Source organism: Elephas maximus, chromosome 9, assembly GCF_024166365.1.
Source record: "Elephas maximus indicus isolate mEleMax1 chromosome 9, mEleMax1 primary haplotype, whole genome shotgun sequence".
Taxonomy (NCBI): domain Eukaryota; kingdom Metazoa; phylum Chordata; class Mammalia; order Proboscidea; family Elephantidae; genus Elephas; species Elephas maximus.
The window spans coordinates 81,833,011-81,854,896 of record NC_064827.1 but is presented as its reverse complement, the minus strand read 5'-3'; the positions used below and the strand labels follow the sequence as shown (position 1 = coordinate 81,854,896).

Below are 21,886 nucleotides of genomic sequence, written 5' to 3'. Positions count from 1 at the left end.
CCCAGTCTCCAGTGGGAACCCTGGCTCCAGCCTTTGTCCAGATCAGGAGCTGGACACGGCCAGTCAGAGGGTTCACAGATCCACAGGGCTGGGGAGGTCCAAAGAGATAGGGACCAGTCCCTTATCTTGCCAACTGCCCGAAGCAGTGCAGATTGGCTCAAGGTACCCGCCAGGGCTGGAACCCTGGTCCTGTGCTTTTCCTTCCACATTGTGGACTTTGGGATCTGAAGCCCTGACTTGTGCTGGGGCCTGATTTTCAGTGGTGAGTGTCCTTAGCTTCTTTTAGATTCTCAAAGGGGCCCATGACCCCTCCAAAAGGGGAAGCCTGTTCCTACTAGCCTTTCTCAAGAACCAGAGGCCAGCCCTGGAGTGGATTCATCCACCAGGGTGGAACACTCCCCAGTCCAAGTGAAGTGCTTTCCATGGGGAGGAAGGGGTGACTCCCCCCAACAGAAAGCTACCTTTTGAGAAGCCCAGTCCCTCACTCCGCCCAGGTCCTGTGGAAAGGCTTTCCCCACAGCGGGCATCCTGGGGACCAGAGGGGCTTAGAAGGGCTGTGTTTGGGTAGAGACAAGGGCTGCTTTTATTATTTTTTTAAAGCTTTCTGGCTGAACTCACTTCTTTGAAAGGTTTTCAAGGGAACCGTTTCTGGAAATAGCTCTGGGGAGCCCTGTGCTATCGTCTTCAGAACTGGCTCTCTTTATTACAGCCTCAGTTTTACTCCTCAGAGGACGAGCCAGCTCCCATCTACTCCCTGGTCATTACCAAAAAGGCTTCTTTTGCAAGGGAAGGCAGCAATTACTGCCGAGGCAGGGGCACTCTGGGAAGCTCTATTTCTGTTTCAGAACCCCTAGGGCCGCCACACATGGTATAAGGTAGCGGTTTAGAGCAGCATCCTGGAGCCAAGCCCAGTCAGGTCTGGCCTTGAATTCCAGCTCTGTCACTTTAAAGCTGTGAGATCTTGGGCAAGTCACCTGCCCGTCTTTGATCCAGATTCCTCCTCTGTAAACCAAAAACCCAAACCAAACCCGTTCCATCGAGTAGATTCTGACTCATAGCAACCCTATATGACAGAGTAGTACTGCCCCATAGGGTTTTCAAGGCTGTATGTAAATCTTTACGGAAGCAGACTGCTACATCTTTAAGGCTGGTGGGTCTTTTGGTTAGCAGCTGAGTGCTTTAACCACTGCACCACTAGGGCTCCTCTCTTCTGTAAAGTGGGGATAAAATACTCCCTTCTGTAGGATTTTGCAAACGTTGCATCAGATATGTACAGAAAGCATTTCGCACAAATCTGGTGTGCCAAGAATCCCTCCCCACTAGAATCACGAATACCTGCCCCTCCACTTCCTAGCTGTGTGACCTGGGCAGAATCTCAGCCTTTCTCTCAGTTTTCTTGCCTGAAAAATGGGAATAAGAGTACCTATGAATTAGGTTTGTTGTGAAGGAGTGCAGTCACGCATGTCAAATTTGGGTCCACTCCCCCTCCCCCTCCCCCGTGCTCCCATGCTCCCCCCTGCCCCGTGCACATCTCTGAGTTAGGTCAGAACCACTAACTCTGTTTCCTGTGGTCAGGAGCAACTTGTTTCCACGTTAGAGACATTAGCAGAGTGTCCCAGCAAAACAGCTTAGCTAGACCTATTTATTACCAAGTTGAAAACTAAGAGAGATTGATGCTTTTAAAGCATTTCTATCTAATGCCTCTGAGATGATACGGCCCAAGAGTCAATAATTATAATAAAAGGAAAATGAATCCAGATTCGCTCGGCTTTCCCAGGAGCAGCCTGCGCACGGCTGTAAGCCATTCCGGCAGCTGTGGTATTATAGGGCTAAGCTGCCAAGGCAGCCAAATCCCGGGGATTTCAGGAGAATGAGAACCAGCCTAATTGGTGCAATCAGCTGCTGAGCCTGCTAAGAAAATAAAGGCCTGGTCCCAACCTAGAGACACTTCCTAATGCTCGCTGGAAGTCGGGCTCAGCGGAGTCACTGGCTTACGCCTCAATGGCTGCCCAAGTCTGGGGAAGTGCTGTTGACCAGCTGTTGTACATGGCCCACGTGTACAGCCTGTAACCTCCTCTCCTTTCTCCCTCTGGGTCAGATGATGCACCCTTACCCCCTGTCCTATCTCCTCCTCCTGCCGCTGGGAGTCTGCTTTCCTCTAGCAGACAGAGAAGAGTCTGGAGACACCCTGGGTGGCATCAGAGCCAAGACGAGCTGGGCTCACCTGGCCCAGTGGCACCGACCTAACTTTCGGTGGGGCTCCTCTTGGCAGCCAAGAGCTCCCCAGCCGCTGGCCCTGCTTGTCGTAGCTAAGGAGCTGCAAACGTCCGGCAAAGAACGTGCGGGCTTCAGGTTCCGGTTCGGCAGGCAAGATGATGGCGACGAGGCCACCAGGTTCCTCCCAGCAGATGGCGAGAAGACCAGTGGGCCACTGGGAAGCCTGGCTGAGGAGCTCACTGGCTACAGTAGGAAGAAAGGTGGCTTCAGCTTCCGCTTCGGCCGGCGGTGAAGGGACCGTGGCATGCTGGAAAGGGTGCCTCCTCGGACCCTCACCCATCTGATCTCACTCCAGTGTTCTCAAGGTTCAAAGACCAAAACATTGAGAAGACTTCAGTATTATTATCACAAGTCATCAGCAGTAGATTTGGTTAGGCGGGTGCTTACTTTTGATTTCCAACTTTGCTGAAGCAAAAAGACAAAAAGCAGATGGCATCACAAAGGTGACTAAAAGGAAGCGGTGTCCTGTTTAAGATAAAATGCCACCGTTGTTCCAGTTTGCCCGTGAAGTCTGTTGTCTTGCCTCTGCCTCCTCCCTCCCCTAGTGGTCTGATTCTGAGAGTAGTCCCCTGGCCCCAGCGGCAGGGAGCTGAGGATGCTGCTCAGCAATGAATAGGAATAGGCAGGGCTGGCTGTGCTGGCTCCACGTTGAAGGTAGGCAGACTGAGTGATTATAGTGGGGTAATTCAAGTTTTGACAGTCTCCACAGGGACGTCTGTAGGCGACATCCTCAATGCAACTGTGAGTGAGTACATTCCACTGGGTACAGAGTACGGTTCTGAACAATACAAATGAAAAAAAAAAAAAAAAAACCCTGTTCTCCATCCCATTAATGCAAGGTCCCTCTAGCAAGAAAGCACAGCTCTGGTGTCGAGATACCACTCTGACCAGGCTGCCCATCCCTGTCTGATAACCATCCTTCTCTGGGCTATGGTGTGTGCCAAGCCCAAAGTCCCCTGGGAGATGAACTAGGCGGGAATACATTTTTTGCTACTGCGAGGTTGCATTTCATATGTTCAAAACATGAATGTGTTGTGTGTGTCTTTTGAAATAAAAGTTGTAATAACTGCAAAACCATAATGGGAAGTTCAACTGACTTAACCACAGGTCTTCAGAGCCCTAGGAACTTCATTTTCCCGAGCTGCAAATGCCTTAACTTTGGGGAGATGGAAATTGGGCTGCATATACCCACACACCTCTCAGCAGCCCCTTAATTGGCAGCTGGTAAAATACACATGGTCAAAAGGTACAGGGAAGCACAGTGCAGGGTATGGTTTTCTCCTCCACTTGACTGCTCCTTCCCTGGTCTTCGCAGAGCCAAGTAGCATTTGGAAAACAACTTCTCTACCCGAGGATAGCTGCAGCTCGGCCTGGAGTGGCTGCAGGCCTGGGACGAGGCAGAGAAGCCCTTTCAAACTTGACTTTGGTGTCTCCTGCATCCCGTCCTGTGTCTGGTGCCAGTCTGATGCTACTCCACTGCTGAGATGGGAACTTATATTGATGTTACTATAGCAACATTTTCCCTCCTCTTTTCGAGCTGCAGCTTGCCCCTGTTCACAAATGAATAATTTTCTATTGAGCTGGCACAATTAATTGGTGGATTTTTATTAGCCTTTTAGAACCACACTGGGTTGGGCCCAGCTTGGCACCTCAGAGTATTTCAGTGTTTTCCATTCCATTAGTGACTTGCTTTCCCCAGAAACAGCTCTCAATCCTCAGCAGCCAGAAAGCCACTTCATTAGGGGGTGACAGATCAGAGCCACAAAAGGACCAAGCTGACTGGGGAGCAGAAACAGGGGTGGAAAGATGGGAGAGGAACACAGGAATCAGAACATCACCCTCAGTTAAAGCAAGCTGCCTTCTCGTGGAGCGTCTTGCTGCTTGTTACACAAAAACAGGGCTTCCCTATGCCTTGATACCTGTGCCGTGGGTCTTGGGGTGCTGGAATGGGGGCAAGACAATGGTACCAGTCTGGGGGGGCACATGACCTTTCTGGGATGATTCAGCAGGTCTCCCGCATAGGGGTGCTGTTACCACCTGCTAATGTGACATTCTGACAGGGATGGACACATCCCAGGGTTGTCTGTTGGTTAATAAGGCAAATGCTTGGCCCTTAAACCATGGAGGGCAAATCTCTAAGAAAACTAGTCCGTTTGTCAGTAAAAGTCAGCTCAGGCCCTGAATGCAAAGGCAAGTGGGATGCCAGCTGATACACTCGGCTGTGTGTGCTCACACCCGCTTTGTTTAAGGAAGGGCAGGAACCAGATCCACCCCTCCCTTAGCTCCTTCCCACACAAAGAAGCCAGATAACATGCCCAAGAGAAACCCAGTGAAACACAATGGACCGAAGACCAACAGAGGGACACCCTGGAGCAAGGGCCCCGGCCCACCTACTCTTGCCAATTTCCAGCCTTGTAGAAAAGGAGCTGCCCCATGGCCAACGGTTAACAGCACTTGGAGGCCACCTTGGCTGAGCTCCTCCTGCTTATCTTTACACACACCTCAGATATACACTGGCTGGTTTTTAATTTAGCAGCATTAGGTTAACCTCAACAGAGAAAACAGAGATAGAGGAAAGGAGGGATGAGACACCTTCAAAGCAGTGGATATACCGTCATTAGCCTTTCATCATTACAAGAATCAACAATGGAGATATTCTTTCCAGTTTGCTTGTACATTCATGCCCAATAACCCTGAAAATCCAGAACAACCAAACTGTTAAGTGCATTATCTGTTGAATCAACTCCCACTATATCTGGCTCAATTTAGTCTTTCATCCCCTGCCCCACTCTGTATCAACCCGCCTGGTTTCTGTCAAGGACTTTGGGCCTCCTCACACCACCCCACCGCCTCCCTTTCTCCTTGATGAGGAAGATGACTCTGATTAGTGCATTCATTTTGGAAGCAGAGATTAAGCTCCGAGTGACCGGTGCTCACTCCACCTCGAGTGGCGACTCTCACTCTTCCAAACCGGAGCCACTGGAGAGCTGTTTGTATCTGTTCGTATTTACTCAAGACACGAAAGTCTTCATCTTAGGTGGGAAAATCTAAAGGTATTTAGCTATTAAAAAGGGAAGAGAATATTTTTCTCTTTGTTGAAGTATGTTTGAAGTGTGAATAAAAACGTTTAAGAAAAAAGGGGGAGTACTGCCAGGGCCACTAAGCCGTAGGCAACCATTGTAGAAAACAGGGAAGCCACCTTTGTCTAGAACCCTGCTCCAATGCCACAGTTGCATGACAAAGCTCACTGAAGACCCCCACCCAACAAGGTGCTTTTCACCCCAAGGGCAGAGCAGGGCACTCGTCTGTGCTGTCGGTGCTGCTGTAACTGAAACCTCCCTCAGCTCCTTGGGGATGCCCTTGCAGGTTAATACCTGAGGTTTCTCTGATGATGTCGGTAACATTAACTGGACCAGGGGGTCCTGCCCACAGTGTTGGGTGACCACCAGGAACAAGGACATGCGCTGACAGGGACACACTCTGGTTACTAGTTCTCTCTTCACCTCATGTCTTCTGTACCAAGATGAAACGTAGAAACTGATTCCCCAGAGCGGCCAATTCAGGAACCCCTCGTCTACAGTATCTGAAACACCTGGAGAAGTTGGTCTAGCTGTAATTCTTGGCTTGTTTTCTTCCGTGACTGAGGGAGAAACCTGGTCCTGGAGCACAGATCTCTGCAGGTCATGTTGTGGCCATCTGCACTGTATACAAATCAGTCCAGCACAGTGGCTAAGGGCTTGGTGTCACAGAGCCAGACAGGCCTGCGGCAGGTCACAAGCTGTGTGACTTTGGACAAGTTGCTTCACATCTGAGCCTCAGTTTTCTCACCCATCAGATGAGGACAGTGACGTAACCTCCCTCGTAAAGGGGAGTGAAGGTTTCCTTGATGATGTAGCATGCCTGAAAATGCTGAAAGTGCTCAGATGTGGCCTAGTATTTTAAGGAAACTTTCATTAAAATGTAACATATATCTATGCACGAATTCTAAGTGTGTAGTTTGATAAATTTTCATCAAGTGACACACCCATCACCCAGTATCACCCAGATTAAGAAACAGAATATGACCTGTCCCCAAGTCCCCTTGTGCCCCAACCTGGCATGGCCCTGCTCCACCCTGGGTTATCCTCCATTCTGATTTCTAACACCACAGATGAGTTGTGTCTGTTTAAATAAATTGAAGCTTACAGCACAACTGTTTTGTGTCTGGCTTCTTTTGCTCAACATTGTTTATGAGATGCACCCATACTGTTTTGTGTGGCAACAGTTTACTCATTGATGTTGCTTATAATATTCTACTCCATGGACACTCCATAATTTATCCTCTCTTCTTTGATGGACATCTGGACGGTTCTCAGTTTTGGGGTTTTGTTTTTTATAGCTTTTTTAAAAAAAAAAAATTAGACACATTAGGTTCTTATTTTGTGATAATCACAATATCCACAGTAACCTGTTGGCCCTTTGGTGGACTTGGTCCTTGGAAACCTCCCTTGGTTCAGGACCTTGAGGGCGAGATTCAAAATTATCTAAAAACTGTTGTGTATGTGCACATGTGTTTTCTGGGGCTAGGATCCACACCTTCTATTAGATTCTCAAGGGGTCTGTGACCTAAAAAAGACTCAGAGCCACTGCCCCAGAATGGCTAGACCACACTAAGTTTCTTAAGCTCAGTTACATACATGGACGATTCTTATTTGGGAGACAAGGAATTTATCTCACAGGAGTGCGGCCAGCGTCCACTGCGCATTTGCCAAGGTGACTTGCGTTGTGTGTGGGCTGTATCCTGGTCTTACCACATGTGAGCTTTGACTCTGGACAAGGAACCTTGCTGCTGAGCCTTGTGAAATGGGATTACACGTACCCTGCCTAGGAAGGCTGCTGCGAGGACTCCACGAGTGGTCCACGTCTACCATGGAGGACGGACGAAGCTCGCCAACAGTTGCAGTTGTTGCTATAATCGTTCTGTGTCTTCTTTCAGTCTTGGGAGTAGTCACTCAGGGAAAGATCCTCTTACCAGTGGAAAAGCCCTGGACTTGAACTCAGGAGATACAGCATTCAGTTGTGCTTCAACTACATACCAGTGAACTACGTGACCCCAAGCTGGCTTTTGTCCTTGTGAACTGAGAGGGAAGACAATCTGGTCTCTAGTGCTGCCTGCCGCTGTTGAGTCTGAGCACAGTAACGTGGGTCCCCCAGCTCTCGTCCGGGGCTGGCGTTTCACCCCTATCTCCAGATGTTCGGCAGATCTTGCTGCCGAGGTTTCCTGTAAAGAGGCTTCACTGAACCGTGCTCTTCAATATGCTTTGCTGAGCAGGATCCACATGTGTCCTTGGACAAGTCTGCTGGCTTTAAGTATCATTATCAGAGGGCGCTACTCACTTCCCCAACTTCCACTTTCCAATCTGTCAGCTGGCGTTAAGTGGAGACCAAGCTGAGGAAGAGGCTGCACACCCTACCTGACAGTCCCCTTGGGGGCTAGGAGAGGTCCCAGCATGGCCCCCCCATGGCATTTCCAGCCTTCACAGGCCAGCACACCTCTGTTCCTCCTTGTTCACACAAAGAAATAAGATGCCCAGCCTGTAAAACACAAGTGAATGAAGGGCGCTTTAGCTGCTGAGGGCAGTGACAGGAAGTGCGTTCTAGGACGGAGAAGAAAAAAAAAAAATGCACTTGTGGAGGTAATTAACTCTTTCAGGCCAGCAAGGAATTCAGGACACTATCTCCTCTGCCCATTTAAATGACACTGTGATGGCCTGGAAGTCCGCACAGCCCGTGAGGCTGATCTTCCTGTCCACTGCCAGACAGGGTGGCCTGTACAGAGCCCCACTCTCAGTGAGCTAACAGGAGCCCGGGCTGCGGCAAGTAAGCACCAAGGGTGCAGGAAGGGCCTGAGCTCAGAGCAAAATTCTTGAGAAGTGGCTGCTAATGACGTAAGACCTGGGCAGGAAATCCCAGGCTCCTCAAGCTGGGAAGCCAGCATGGCTCCTGCCGCAATCTTGCTCTTGTTCTCTTCTGTTCTGCACACTGAGCCTCCAGCTCTGTCAGGAAAATAAGAGCTTTATCCCTTCCCCACACAACAATGGCTCTGAACAACACTGAAGAATTACAGATCAAAACCATCTGCCAAAAATTCTAAAGTTGTAAACACTTTATTTATTTAAAAAATACTACAAAGGAAAGATTGGATTCAAAAAACAGAGTCATATACAGAAACAAAATGTACTGGACCAAAGAAAAAAAAGACACCATAGGCATTCCCGAAGGGAAGACAGTAGAAAGCTATTTACACATCATTTATAAAAGACGAGGTCTATAAAATAGTGTAATACCAAGATATAAATGCAAAATATAGTGGCACATCATGTTAACAAAAAGAGACCAGTACCTCATAGAAAGTCAGTCTGGGGGAATCTGTGTGGCGTGGTTTTGCTTTGCTCTGCAATGCCGCTGGCGGTGTTCTAGCACCTCCCTCAGTCTGTGCAACACAGCAGTCTGGGGGGGCGGGGGGCAAAGAGGTGACGTGCTGTGAGAACAGCATAAAATGATCCAGAGGAAACCATCTCTACCAGAAAATAAAATACAAGTTTAGGTGAGTAGCATAAAAATAGTGCCTGTGTTAGTCACAGGCATGAGAAGGCAAGGGGAGCAGAAAGGGGGTCTTCTCCTGGTTTCTCTAAGGGTTGTTTCTAGACATCCGTGAGGCTCAGGTGGTTGCCTGCCTGCTTTTCAACTACCTGCTCTGGGTCAGGGTCAAGGAAACCAGGAGCCCTGCCCCACGAGGCACAGTCGCAGCACCTCAGCTCTGTTCCTGGGCAGTCCAGGGGGAGAAATGCATGACACCAAACGATGAGGGCTGCTCTCTGAAATACTTTCTGGGGCTTCATACTTTTGTGGTTTTCTGAACAATTCCTGACAAACCCCCCAAATATTAGGCTAAGTGTTGTTCATGGTAATTAAATAAAAGACATTTGCCCACCTCCAGAGTGCAGCCGCCACTGTTACGGCCTCGGGGCCAGCAGCTCTTTTCTTCCTGTTTGCGCTGGTGCCTGATGGTGGCTCATTTCTGTATCACAGGCAGCTGTGCCCAGTGAGGACAGAGCTTTGAAATGCTTCAAGAACTCCAGAAAACTGAAGACTGTCCTGTCACAAAGGAGAGGGCCTTGGAAGAATCTGTCTCAGAGGAGGAGTATAGCGAGGGGCAGAAGGCAGGGACAGGTCAGAAATGAAGACCTTTCCAGGACACTCAGGAATGTGAAAGGATGGTAACCCCAGGCCGCTGTGGAGCTGCTATGCCCAGCCCAGGGCTATCTCAGCACCAGGCTCCCCACCTGCCTAGCTACCTATCACCCACTGCCCTGCCCCCATTCTGCTCTGAGGTCTGCAGTGACAGCGACCATGCTACCCTTAAGACTCAAGCTTTCTAGCCAGGATTAACACTGTACTTCAAAAGAGCACAAGGACCTGGGCTTCAGGGATGTGGAGACAATGGATGACAAGAGCACTGGCCCACACTACAGTCCTCTTCAGCTTCCCTACCTCTGCTTGCTCTATCACCCTGCCTTATGCCCCCAGTCAGGAGCTGTCCTTCACATGAGAAAGTGGGGCCCTCAGACACCAGTGGAGGGGCAGAGTGACCACCTGGTAGCACAGGCTGGACACCCCCTTCTTCAGGATGTAGTTCTTGAAATGCGTCTTGACCTTATGAGGGTCAACTTGGGTAACTGAGTAGAAAGGCTTCCTCCACGTGGTGGGCAGGGGTGACTATTCACAAGGCCTTGGTGGAAAGGCTGAAGCTCAGGATGCTCACTCTTGGTTGGGGAGAGGGGGGCAGGGAGGGGAGTGGAGGGGGAAGATGTAGCCAGAGAGAAAAATAAAAACAAAAATCCTTATCTGCCATTCTCACTTGCCCTGAAAACCTCAGTTTTAAAGCAGTGTGTGTGAAAGAGCCTGGCGGAACCCTGGCACGCTGACTTCAGTCCACAGAGAAGGAACTCCACAGATACAACTCAGGGGACAGAGAGGGCTCAGGGAGCCGGGGCTGAGGAGGAGGAAAGTGCATGTGGACAGTTGGTGCACACATAGGTAGTAGGGCTGTACTCCATGGCGGCCTCTCAGCTCCGCCTGCGCAGAGCTCCTGGGCCAAGGTCCCAGTTCACTGGTCCTTCGTCCGTTACCATCACGGGCACGGGTAACCCTCACACGCTGCAGGCAGCTCTAGTTGGCTTGACACCTGGCTTCTGCTACCTCTGTACGATGTCACTGATTTCTTTCACTGAGCTGAGGAGTTTGCTAAAGTCCTGAGTGGCGGCTGGGCCACTCCCCGCAGTCGCCGGGCAGATCTGAAGCTCCCGGAGATTGTTCTCCAGTTTGTTGATGGCCTCACGGAAGGCGAATTTGTTCCTCATTTGCTGGATAGAATCCACGTAGCTCACACAGAACGTGTAGAGGTTTTTGCCAGCTTCCAGCACTGCACTGTGGCTGGCCATCTGTTCAGAGTTCTTGGAGATGGTGAGGCACAAGGCATTGGTGCTGTCCAGGACCACACCCTTGGTAATGGTGCCACTGGCAATCCGCTCCGGAAGCTGCCGGGTTTTCCGAAGAGAGACACGTGTAGAGATGAGAGGGATGAAGGCAGTGGAGGACTGCTGGTCGCCTCCCAGGGATGAGGATGCTGACGGCAATGATGAGGAAGCAGGGGCTGGGCTGGTTGGGGTCCCCGATGGCTTGGTAGATGACTGTGGCTTTGGTATGGAAGGGAGCACAGGCTTTTTGATGCCCTCTCCTAGCTGGTTTGGCTTGGTAGCCTCACTGCTCACAGCATCCACACCCAGGGTCATGGATTTTGCTTTAGCACCGGCTCCTGCCTCCCCAGCTGCTTCATGGCTCGGGCTCTGAGAGGACTTTCCAGCTTTCCCAACAGAGGCTGGGGGTGGGGGCGGTGGGGCAGGTTTGAGCCTGGACACTTTCCCCTTGTCTCTCCCCGGAGACTCGGAGGGCTGCTTGTGCCTCCTTACTCTGGACTCCTCAGTAGGGGCCTTGGTGCCACCTCCAGATGCACCTGACCCTGCTCTGCTGGTGGGGGGAACTGGCTCAGCTGTGACAGAGGTCCCTAAGGCACTGGATTTCCCGGCCTCCTCCTTCTGGGGGTGGCCAGAGGAAGGAGCCATCATGACTTGCCTGCGAACAAGTTTCGGAGTCAAACTGGGAGGACTGGAGCCTGGGCTGGACTCTGTGGTATCTTTGAAGACCTCATCAGCTGTTTCCTCGTTCTTCTTCACCAGTCTGGGTGGGGGTGTCACTGTGCCCCTGGTCACCTGGTCAGACCTGTTCTCACTTGCCCGTTTCCGAGGCAAGGCTGGCTTCTCACTTTTGTGCCCTCCAAAAGTGGACGAGTCAAACTGTCTTCCTGTGGACTGCAAATCCCGAGGCAGTGTGACTGACCTCCACTCTGTGTCCTTGGCTCCGTGGGGCACACAGGAGGCAGAGCAGGATCTTAGGAAGCGCTTGCTGGAGCTGCTGCCACTCTCCTCTTCACTGGCTGCTAATCGGTTGCTGGTCAGCATGTTGGACTTTTTCCACAGATGAGGAGACCGGAAGGCTCCATTGGGGACGCTGGTCCCATTGCTGGGCTTTGGGGACTTGCTTGGCTCGGTTGTGTCTGAGGGCATGACAGCCAGCGCCCCGTTGCTGATTTCTTGGCCCTCTTCCTCACCGCCCCCCTTGCGCTCTGGCTGGCCGTCCATCTCACGGAAGGAGCTGCTGCGTTTGGGAGGGGTGGGGGCTGTTTTCTTCTTCTTTTTGATTAAGGCGCTGAACAAGTTGGTCTTTTTGTCTTTGGGGAGAAGGCGCTCATCTTCATTTAGGCTGGCATCCTGGGGACCTCGCTCTTTCCGAGGGAGCAATGGGGACACAGTGGGCTCATGGTCCAGAGGATCTGAAAAATAGTGGGAAGAGTTTAAGAACTCCAGACCAAAGGCTCTTGAGTGGCTAACTTCAGGCTGGCCACCCAGTTCTCTAGGGGAGCAGCTAAGAGTTTGGCCTCTGGACTCTGATAGGCCTGGTCTGACTGCCAGCTCTGCCACTTGCTATAAGCCCCAGGCAAATTACTTCACTTTTCTCATCCTCAGCTTTCTCATCTATAAAATGGGGACCATAAATCTATCCATAGGATTGTTGTGAGAATGTAAATGAGATAATGAATGTGGAGTATTTATCATAGTTGTTGGCATATAGTTTCTCAATAATTGTAAACATCATTATTACTACTATTTGGAAAGGCTTAAGTTCACTCACTGAAGACAGAGGAACAAAAGCTGAGATGGCCCCAGCCTCCTTATCCTCTCACTAAAAAAAAAAAAAAAACCCATTGCTGTTCAGTTGACTCTACCTCATGCAACCCTAGACAGAGTAGAACTGCCTCATAGGGTTTCCAAGGAGTGGCTGGTGGATTTGAACTGCTGAGCTTCTGGTTAGCAGCCTGAACTCTTAACCACTGTGCCACCCCTAGTTTACTTTAAATCAGCACAGCCCCCCTCACCCTCTTCAACATCAGTATCTGGTGGATAAGAAACAATGACCAGGCCAAGCAAAGGATCAGAAACTGCGATGTTCAGACCACCTGGCCCTGTTGGAGGCTCCTACAAGGTATAATCTGGGAGGGATGGGGTCCTATGCTACAGGTGTGCAGCAACAATGGGCTATTATGCTTGGGAAACAAAAAGGGAACCTCTGAACATTTTAAAATGGAGACTCTTTAAATATGAATAATAGATCTTTTGGTGCTACCAAGCTCCCTGCTTAAAAAAAAAAGGAAACCCTGGTTGCATAGTGCTAGGCAATGACTCCCTGCTAAAAAAATTTCTCTCTCAGGGTTCGAGCTACAAGAAAAGGGGTTTCCTGTCAGCACTCTCTACTTCAGATCAGAGGTACAAGTGGGCATTTATCACAACATCAGGCATCACATAGGACACCTGAATTAGGGGAAGACAAAGACTACTAAAACTTTAATCCACTGGAAGAATGCAGAGAAAGTGAAATGTAACAAATTATATCCAGCTCTATTTCAGCGCTGAGCAGCTAACTGACACTCTTGGCTCCCCATGAGATTAGGTATCAAAATATTTCTCAGATGAATACTGACGGGCATAAACGAACATGATCGCTTATCATTAGGCTTTTCATAAGCACGTTTCCACAGCTGCCTCTCCTCCTCCCAGTGATTGGCTACCTGAAATCATGGCGACTAACGCAAGGACGAAGGGTGGAAGATTACAGATAGTCTGGGTGCCACAGCCTCCAAAGAGGGGTCAACCAAGATTATCCGGTAAGGTTTGAAAAGTATTATAATTTAGATTTATTTCTTATGTAAACCTTTTCAATGTACATCTTGGGTATATTTTATAACACACATAATGTATTTGTTTAGTAGTATATGTTTATAAATAAGTGCGTTAATACATAAATAAATAGGGGGCACATGTTCAGCTTTTTATTTTTTTACTAATATGGATACATGATTAAAAAAAAAATGGAGAACCACAGATCCTGCTGCAGCTAAACATCCCATAATTCCATATTAAAACTTAGTCTGTCCTGTTCCTTTCTACTTCCACAACCTGCAGTCCATTAGAGTCGAGTCTATCATCAGCATGCCCTGAGGAGCCTTTACAAACCCAGACGCTTGGCCCCACCCTCAGATATTTTCACTCAGCTGGTCTGCAGTAGAACCCTGACCTCTGGTTTTGGGGGGCAACCAATGTGTTAGAACAGCTTAACTCAGAAAAGAGCTAGGCACACAGGAAGCACTATATAAATGTTAGCGAGTTATTATTACTGATAGTATCTTGAGACCCCTCCTGAACCAATCCTATTTCCCTTGCTTGCCCAGGGAACAGCACCAGAAAGACACCCTTGCTAGAAGCCACCAGAAGACACTAGCTCTGTACACAGGACTCTCCTGGCTCTAGCCAGCCCCCGTGGGCTTTTCAATACCAGTGCTTTTACAAACTACTTTTCATTTGGTTCAATATTTATCATTGTTGTATTTGTCCCGAAAGAGCAACCACAAATGCTTTGAATAACAGATGAGAAGGTGGATTCATTTCTCAGTAGATTTCATAAGCCCCCTCTGCCTATTTGACCAAACTAACTGCCAAAGTCAATGGATCCTAGGTGATTCCCAGGAGGAGGGGAAGGGAGGTGTTGTGGGGGATGAGAACCTTCCTCTTTCCAAAAGATGGATCACTAACGTGGGATCTGCCTGCCCTTCCATGCAGGTTCCACTTACTGCTTTCCTTTTGCCTACACTGGCCCTTGAACCTCTGGTGAGAGGAGAGAGAAGAGCTGATGAGGGTAGAGGAGGTGGGAGGAGAGACATACCACTCTCTCCCTGGCCCTTGGAGTGGGGCGTCTCAGGCACGTCAGCCGAGTCTTTGTGCTCTGCAGCTCTCCTGGAGGTTCTCGTCTTGGTGGGCAGCTCTGGGGCCTGCAGCAAAGTACTTGCAACACCTCGTACGCCTTTTTTCCCCAGTTCCTTTTCCACTTCTGAAAACCACACACAAAACACCAAGGAGCCATCAGTAATGGTGTCATTTTGGTATGTTGGTGTTCTTTTTCTTTTAAAGATAATAATGGTTATCTACATAGTTACAGAAAAGAGACAGAGGTGCTGAAGAAACAGCATTTATTTTTCAGAAGAACTCTGCATGGTTATAAAAGACAAAGAGCTCAACACTTCACACCTCTGCCCAGCTTTCTGGTCTCAGATAACTTGCTTGCCCGGGTACTTCCACTGGGAAGTGAACTGAAGGACCAGAGACTTAGTCCCAACATGGCCACCCCTCCTGTCCCAACCTTCTATCCCACTGCAGAGCACCCTGGGAAAGGCAACTTTACCATCCGATATGCTGGATTCCTGAAACATTGTTTCAAAGGCTTGGTGGATTTCAGCAAAGGAGGGCCGGTCAGAGGGATTCCACTGCCAACCTAGATAGATGAGACCAGAATCAGACACCCATGAGGCCTTGTTAATGAGCTTAGGGCTAGCAATCCTCAAGGAGAAGTCTGAAAATTAAAGAAGCATACCAATCTTGCTAACCACCTTTTTCTGCAACAAGTTATAAGTGACAAATACTACTGTGTCCTATTACAGACATTAGGCATTCGAAAAGACTTTAGATACTGGTAAGAATATGGGTTGTAAAACCCCAGAGAGACATCTGACAGCAAGAACTTCATTTACAAATCTATTTTCCCCAACCCCACTGCCACTGGTGCAGGGAATTACTAAACCAAATAAATTGCCTTCTATTCCACCCTTACTTCATGGTTATCAAAGTCTGAAATCCTTATCAGGAAAGAAATGCTAATTAAAATGATTAAAAGGCTTGATTACACCTAGCTTCAGTGAAGATGTAGAGAAAGTCACTCATATACGCTTCTAAAAAAAAAACCAAACTCATTGCTGTCGAGTTGATTCCGACTAATAGTGATATAAAAAAAAAAAAAAAAAAAATAGCGACCCTATAGGACAGAGCAAAACTGCCCCCACAGGGTTTCCAAGGAGCAGCTGGTGGATTCAAACTGCTGACCTTTTTTGGTTAGCAGCCAAGCTCTTAACTACCACCCATGAGGGCTCCATACACTTCTGGTAGGAGTACAAACTGGTGCAATCTTTTTGGAGTATCATTTGGCAAAAATCTATCAAAATTTAAAATACACAAACCCCTCTGAATCAAGAAGTTAACTTTTAGAAATATTGGCATAAGTGGGCAGAGATATATTTACAAGGATGTTCATTCCTGCCTAGTTTGCAATGGGAACAAACAAATGTGTAAAACAATCAAATGCTCGTCGAAAGAGGACTGGACAAATGAATACATCATTTAATGGAATTCTCGGCAGCTATATGAATACGAAAGAGAGACCTAAATATACAAATATGAAAAGATACGCTTGCTATTCTAACAGGTGGAATAAGTTGAGAAAGTAACACAAAATCATACAAATATAATACTATAAATAACACCAGGAAGATAAGCATTACTTGGCATGTTTACCTACTATATTAGAATGTCTAGAGGTATGGCCCAGAAATCTGTATTTATTAATAAGAACCCTGGGTTTGGTATTGATCAATCCAATTTTTGCTTAAAAAAAAAAAAAAAAAACCAAAACTCTCACATACACAGGCAGTCTCCAGATTACAGACGTCCAACTTGCATACAACCCGTAGTTATGAACCAACCCATGTAAAAAGCCTATTATATTAAAAATGTGAGGTACATACAGTGGTTTATAACAAACGGGCGCTACTTTTAGACGCACATCAAAACATTATTATTATCACCACTGTATTCTTATGTTAATGATGTTTTATCTGGAAGTGTTTCTTTAATAGTTTTTATGCATAGAAAGGTACACTATATACCATATACTAAGGCAAACATTTGACTAATTAACATTAAATATGAACCATACCTAACTGTTCAGACTTATGTACCAATTTGACTTAAATACAGACTTAGGAATGGAACTCGTTTGTAATCCAGGGACTGCCTGTATATACCTATAAATAAAGGAACACAGAAGCACTGAAAAGAGTTTGGAAAAATAGGTACCAAAGTATTTTACTAGTTGCCTCTAAGAAGTAGGAATGAGGAAAGAAACAATACTTTAATTCTTCATGTGTATATTCCAGCATTGCTGAAATTTCTTAAAATGCTCATGCATAATTTTTAAAACTGGTTGGGGAAGGCTCACATGCTCGCATGAGTTCATAGACTTTGTCTGGGCAGCCTTCCGGGCGTTCCATGCGATAGTCTTTTTCCAGTAGCTCATACACCTGGGACAGGTCAATTCCTGGGTAAGGTGACATGCCATAGGTAGCTATTTCCCAAAGCAATACTCCAAATGCTAAAAGGAAAAAGAATGAAAAAAGTTGTTGAAGATGTGTAAGATTTAACTATTCTGCATTTAAATTTAGTTACCTGTGCAGAAGGTGTCAAAAGTTATACTTCAGAAGCAGTCCAGGCACTGACAGATTTTAACAGGCTTCTTAATTAGCCAACCCAGGACAGAACATGACAGTATTAGATTTTCAGTTTATTTACCACCACAGAGCAAATGCACTGAAAAAAATAAGAGGACTGTACTGACCAACCCCTATGTGGTCTTTTGGGTAATGTGACCATCTTGCTGGGATATGTCATGGAAGAAACATAGGGCTGAAAGTTAGGAGGTCAAGTTCTACTCACAGCTCTGTGTCCAACTAGCTATGTGACTAAGACAGGCCTTCATTCTTTCCTGGGTATACAAGATTATCTCTAAGGCCCCTTTTGATGCTAAAAAAAAAAAAAAAAAAAACCTTATGGAATATTTGGAAGTTTTCAATCAAAGTAAGTGTATTTCTTTCTCTCATGGTCCCCTATGTATATACAAAGCAGAGTAACTGAAACGATATATGTCAGGAGTCTAACAAAATCTAACACTCATTCATCTTAATAGGATCTGATGATACTTCCTTAATATAATTAAATATATGTACCTTAGACCAAAAGTAAGCACACTAATTAATAAGGAAAGACTAGAAGCTTTCCCATTAAAGTCAGGAACTAGACAAGGATGTCTTTTATCTCCTTTTCTATTTAACACTGCATGGAGCTATTATTCAATGCAATTAGACAAGAGAGAGAAACTACAAGTATAAGACTTGGAGACACAACTATCTCTATCTGCAGATGACATAATTATTCATCTCAAAAACACCAAAACATCAATGGAAAAACTCATACACACAATAGGAAAATTTAGTAAAGTACCAGCTTATAAAATTAACATGCAAAAAATCAGTAGCCTTCACTAGAATGAACCCTGCTGTACTAGATTAGGACCAGAGATATCAGTATAAACTCATGTTTAGTTTAATATACATACAGATGGAGAGATACAGAAGCAATTATCAATGTGTCTATACATAGGTTAGTTTACACACATTTATTACCTAGTTCTATACGTTCAGCAGACCTAGAAGGAGTGACACTCCAGGAGCAACAAGCACACCCAGAGTCCAGATCTTGGTTTCTAAATACCATTCTCCAAAAAAAGGAACCAGGGCTCCTTGGAGAAATGGCTGATTCTAGGGCTGGGACAGAGAAATACAACATGAGCCTGGATCATCCTATAGTACCAGAAAGTAAAGGAAGTACTCAAAAGCCAAAAAGATGGGGACATGTCACAGGGACATGGGAGGACAACCTAAATGAGCTTCCAAAAATCAAAGCTGGAACACTATGAACATGAAAAGAGTGTAGCATTGGAGTATAACCCAAAGTGTAAGTATACATGAGTTCATACTGACATAAATAGATGACTGAATAAATAAATGAGAAGACAAATTTTTACAGAAAAATTTCAAATAATATATATAAGTACTCTTCCAGGAGGTAAAGCTTAATCTCCCTACTCCATTAAGGGTGGGCTGGATTTAGTGACTTGATTCTAATAAACAGAGAAGGGAAAGGAAAACTGCTAACTTTACAGTGAAGAACCCTGGTAGTCCTTAACCAAGTAATGAAGGTTAACATAACCAGTAATGTGGATATCATGTACTCCTTCATATAATGTCACTTCTGCTATAGGCTTTCCAAAAACCCGTAATCCCAACCTAATCACAATAAAAACATCTCACAACCCCAGACTGTGGGATATTCTACAGTATACCTAGCTAGTACTCCTCAAAACTGTCAAAGTCGAGGAAAATAAGGGAAGACTGGAAGACCAGAGGACTCTAGGGAGACATGACAACTAAATACAATGTGGTACCCTAGAGGTGCCCTGAACTGGATTCTGGAGCAGAAAGAATATTAATAGAAAAACTGGTAAAACCCAAATAAAGTCTGGAGTTAAGTAAGTAACCAATGGTTATGACACACGTACTGTGGTAGTATAAGATGTTAACATCAATGGAAACTAGATGAGAGGTATATGGGAACCCTCTGTACTATCTTTGCAACTTTTTTATAAATCCAAAGTTATTCCACAGTAAAAAGTTTATTTAAAAAAAGCCAATAGCCTTCATATATAAAACAAATCAGACAATATGATGGAAGAGAAGACTCCATTTATGATAGCAATAAACAAATAAAGTACCTACACGTAAATTTAATAAGAAATGCCCCAAAACAGACTTAAACAAAGACAATATGTTCTTGGATGAGAAAATTCAAACTCACAAAGAGGTCAGTTCTCCCTCAGATAACTTATAAATTTAACATGATCTCATAAAACAATAAACTATGGTTCACCCACACAACAGAGTTCCATAAAACTAGAAAAAAGGAACCAGAGATGCTTCTACATACTACTATGAAACGATCTCCAGAACGCAAGGGAAAAAAGCACAATGGAGATAATTATGTCTAGTTTGCCACTGTTTCTAAGAAAGGGGGTCTATGAGTACACATACTGATCTGGACCATGAAAAAAAAAAAAAGATGGAAGGATAAACCTAAGTAAATAAACAAATGGATAAGTATGCATGTATGTTACCTACAGGGCTATGATGAAAACAGGATGAAGGGGTCAGGGATTGTTTTACATAATCATAAAACAAAATTAAATGGAAATTAATTTAATTTCCATTAATTGGAAAAAAAAATCCTTGAAAATAAAAATGAAAGTTAAGCAAATGAACCTAAATCTGTATCCAGTTGACGGCATATCCATGACAGATGACCCTGGCAAATAATTTTTCAACAAGTAATTTGATGGTACAACCCTAAGAGAATACACTTTAAGGATAAAAACTGCTGAAACAAAACAAAAACATCAAAAGCAAAACTTAACCTGCATAGTGTAACCATGCTGCTGGGAGCAGTGCTGGTATTGGTATTTGTGAGCTGTTGCATGTGTATTATGGGGATACAGCAAATGAATAATTCTATCTTTTCTGGTGATACTGAGAATCAGAATTTTTGGCATGGAAGAAAGGAGGTAAAGACAGAAGAGGCTAGATAAAAAACTATAATCCTAAATCTGAATTGAGAATATCAACATGAACTCATGACATACTTTATCCTTTTTAAAAAAAAAAACAAAAACTTCTTAAAAATAGAAAAGAAATCCTAAGTCTGGCCTCTGAAAATGCCCAGAAACAATATGGCAATAAGTACCCCTAGTGTCCAAATTATGGTCTTGAAATTACACTTTCCCTTAAAAGGAACCAGGACTCCTTGAAGAAATGCCTGATTCCAGTTCTGGGGCAGGAAATGTACAAGATGAACCTGGAACATTCCACCATTCCAGAGAGCACGGAAGCTATCAAAGACTACCAGTGTCTCGTCAAAAGGAGTAGGGGCTAATTTCAAGAGGTTCCCACTGGCCAAAGATGAGACAATTTGAATACCAAGAAGGAAAATAACCACAGTGATTGAAAGATATCAAAATAGTTAAAGCCCTGAGTTCATAATAATACTACCAAAGAAAAACAACTACAAAAACTTAATTGGTAGCCATTGGAGGGTATTAGGAAGCCAGCTCATTTTGAAAACTGGTACTTAAGGTGAAGAAGCAAGCCTTTATTCTTTTTTTTTTATCTTATATGAATTGTACCACTGAGTAACCAAAGCGTAGGTGAGGAGAGCTCCTTTTATAGATGTACTCAGCTAATAAGTAAGGAATGACAGGATTACAATATTACTACATTGAGACTTCTAATAAAGTAATGGATGTAGGCACTGGGTATCAACAACTGGTAAATCACAAAAAAAGAGAGAAAACCAAGCATTGTACACCTGATGATAAAAGAGCACACCACCACCTATGACATAATTTTACCAAAAGAAAAAATCAAATCTGAATGTGATCAAGCTGTCTGGACCCAACTACCAATTTACTAGAAACGTTTAAGATAAAAAAAAAAACCCGTTACCACTGAGTCGATGCCGACTCATAGCAACCCTATAGGACAGAGTAGAACTGCCCCATAGGGTTTTCCAAGGAGTACCTGGTGGATTTAAACCGCTGACCTTCTGGTTAGCAGCCGATCTCTTAACCACTGTGCCATCAGGGCTCCAAATGAAGATACAGGAACATATGAGATTACACCATCAAATTACACTCAGCAAAAATACAGATGTGGGAAACTTTAAAGGACAAATGACTGGGCTTCTTCAACAAATAAAACAGCAAAGGAATAAAGAGATGGAAAGAGAACCTAAAAGAGGCTTAAGAAACATATCAACTAATCACATTGTATGAACCATGTATGAATCAAAATCAAACTGTAAAAAAAAAAAAAAAGTGTGACTGTTATGATTCAATTAAAAAAATTAAACACTGGATATTTGATAATATTCAGAAATTACTGTCGATTTTGGGGGAGGGTATGGTGGTTATGCTAATTTTAAAAGTCATCTTTAAGAAACACATACTAAAATATTTATGGACAAAATAATATGTTGTCTGGGATTTCCTTCAAAATAATTAGTGTCAAGATGGGATATAGATTATTAAAGCTGGGTGACAGGCATATGAAAGTTCACTATGACTGTCTTCTTTAGCACATGCTTACAACTGTCCACAATAGAGTTAAAAAAACAATAAAAATAAATCA

The 21,886-nt window shown here is 45.3% G+C and overlaps 2 protein-coding genes across 5 annotated transcripts in view; one reads left to right on the top strand and one right to left on the bottom strand.

Moving 5' to 3' along the window:
- Positions 1–2,098: 2,098 nt before the first annotated feature.
- QRFP (pyroglutamylated RFamide peptide) lies at positions 2,099–2,509 on the top strand. Its single transcript, XM_049895143.1, has one exon. It carries the CDS (start codon positions 2,099–2,101, stop codon positions 2,507–2,509), a length of 411 nt encoding a protein of 136 aa, XP_049751100.1.
- Positions 2,510–8,431: 5,922 nt separating this feature from the next.
- The window catches only part of ABL1 (ABL proto-oncogene 1, non-receptor tyrosine kinase), a 195,798-nt gene continuing 182,343 nt past the window's right edge, over positions 8,432–21,886 (bottom strand). For 2 of the 4 annotated variants that reach the window (XM_049896982.1, XM_049896983.1), the window contains exons 8-11: positions 17,035–17,187; positions 15,169–15,258; positions 14,653–14,817; positions 8,432–12,208 (exon numbers count right to left, since the gene is read on the bottom strand). In XM_049896982.1, coding sequence (XP_049752939.1) covers positions 10,515–12,208; positions 14,653–14,817; positions 15,169–15,258; positions 17,035–17,187 — 2,102 coding nt within the window. In that variant the 3' untranslated portion in view covers positions 8,432–10,514. The remainder of the gene's footprint in view (positions 12,209–14,652; positions 14,818–15,168; positions 15,259–17,034; positions 17,188–21,886) is intronic. The other 2 variants (XR_007518784.1, XR_007518785.1) reach the window with 2 other exon arrangements.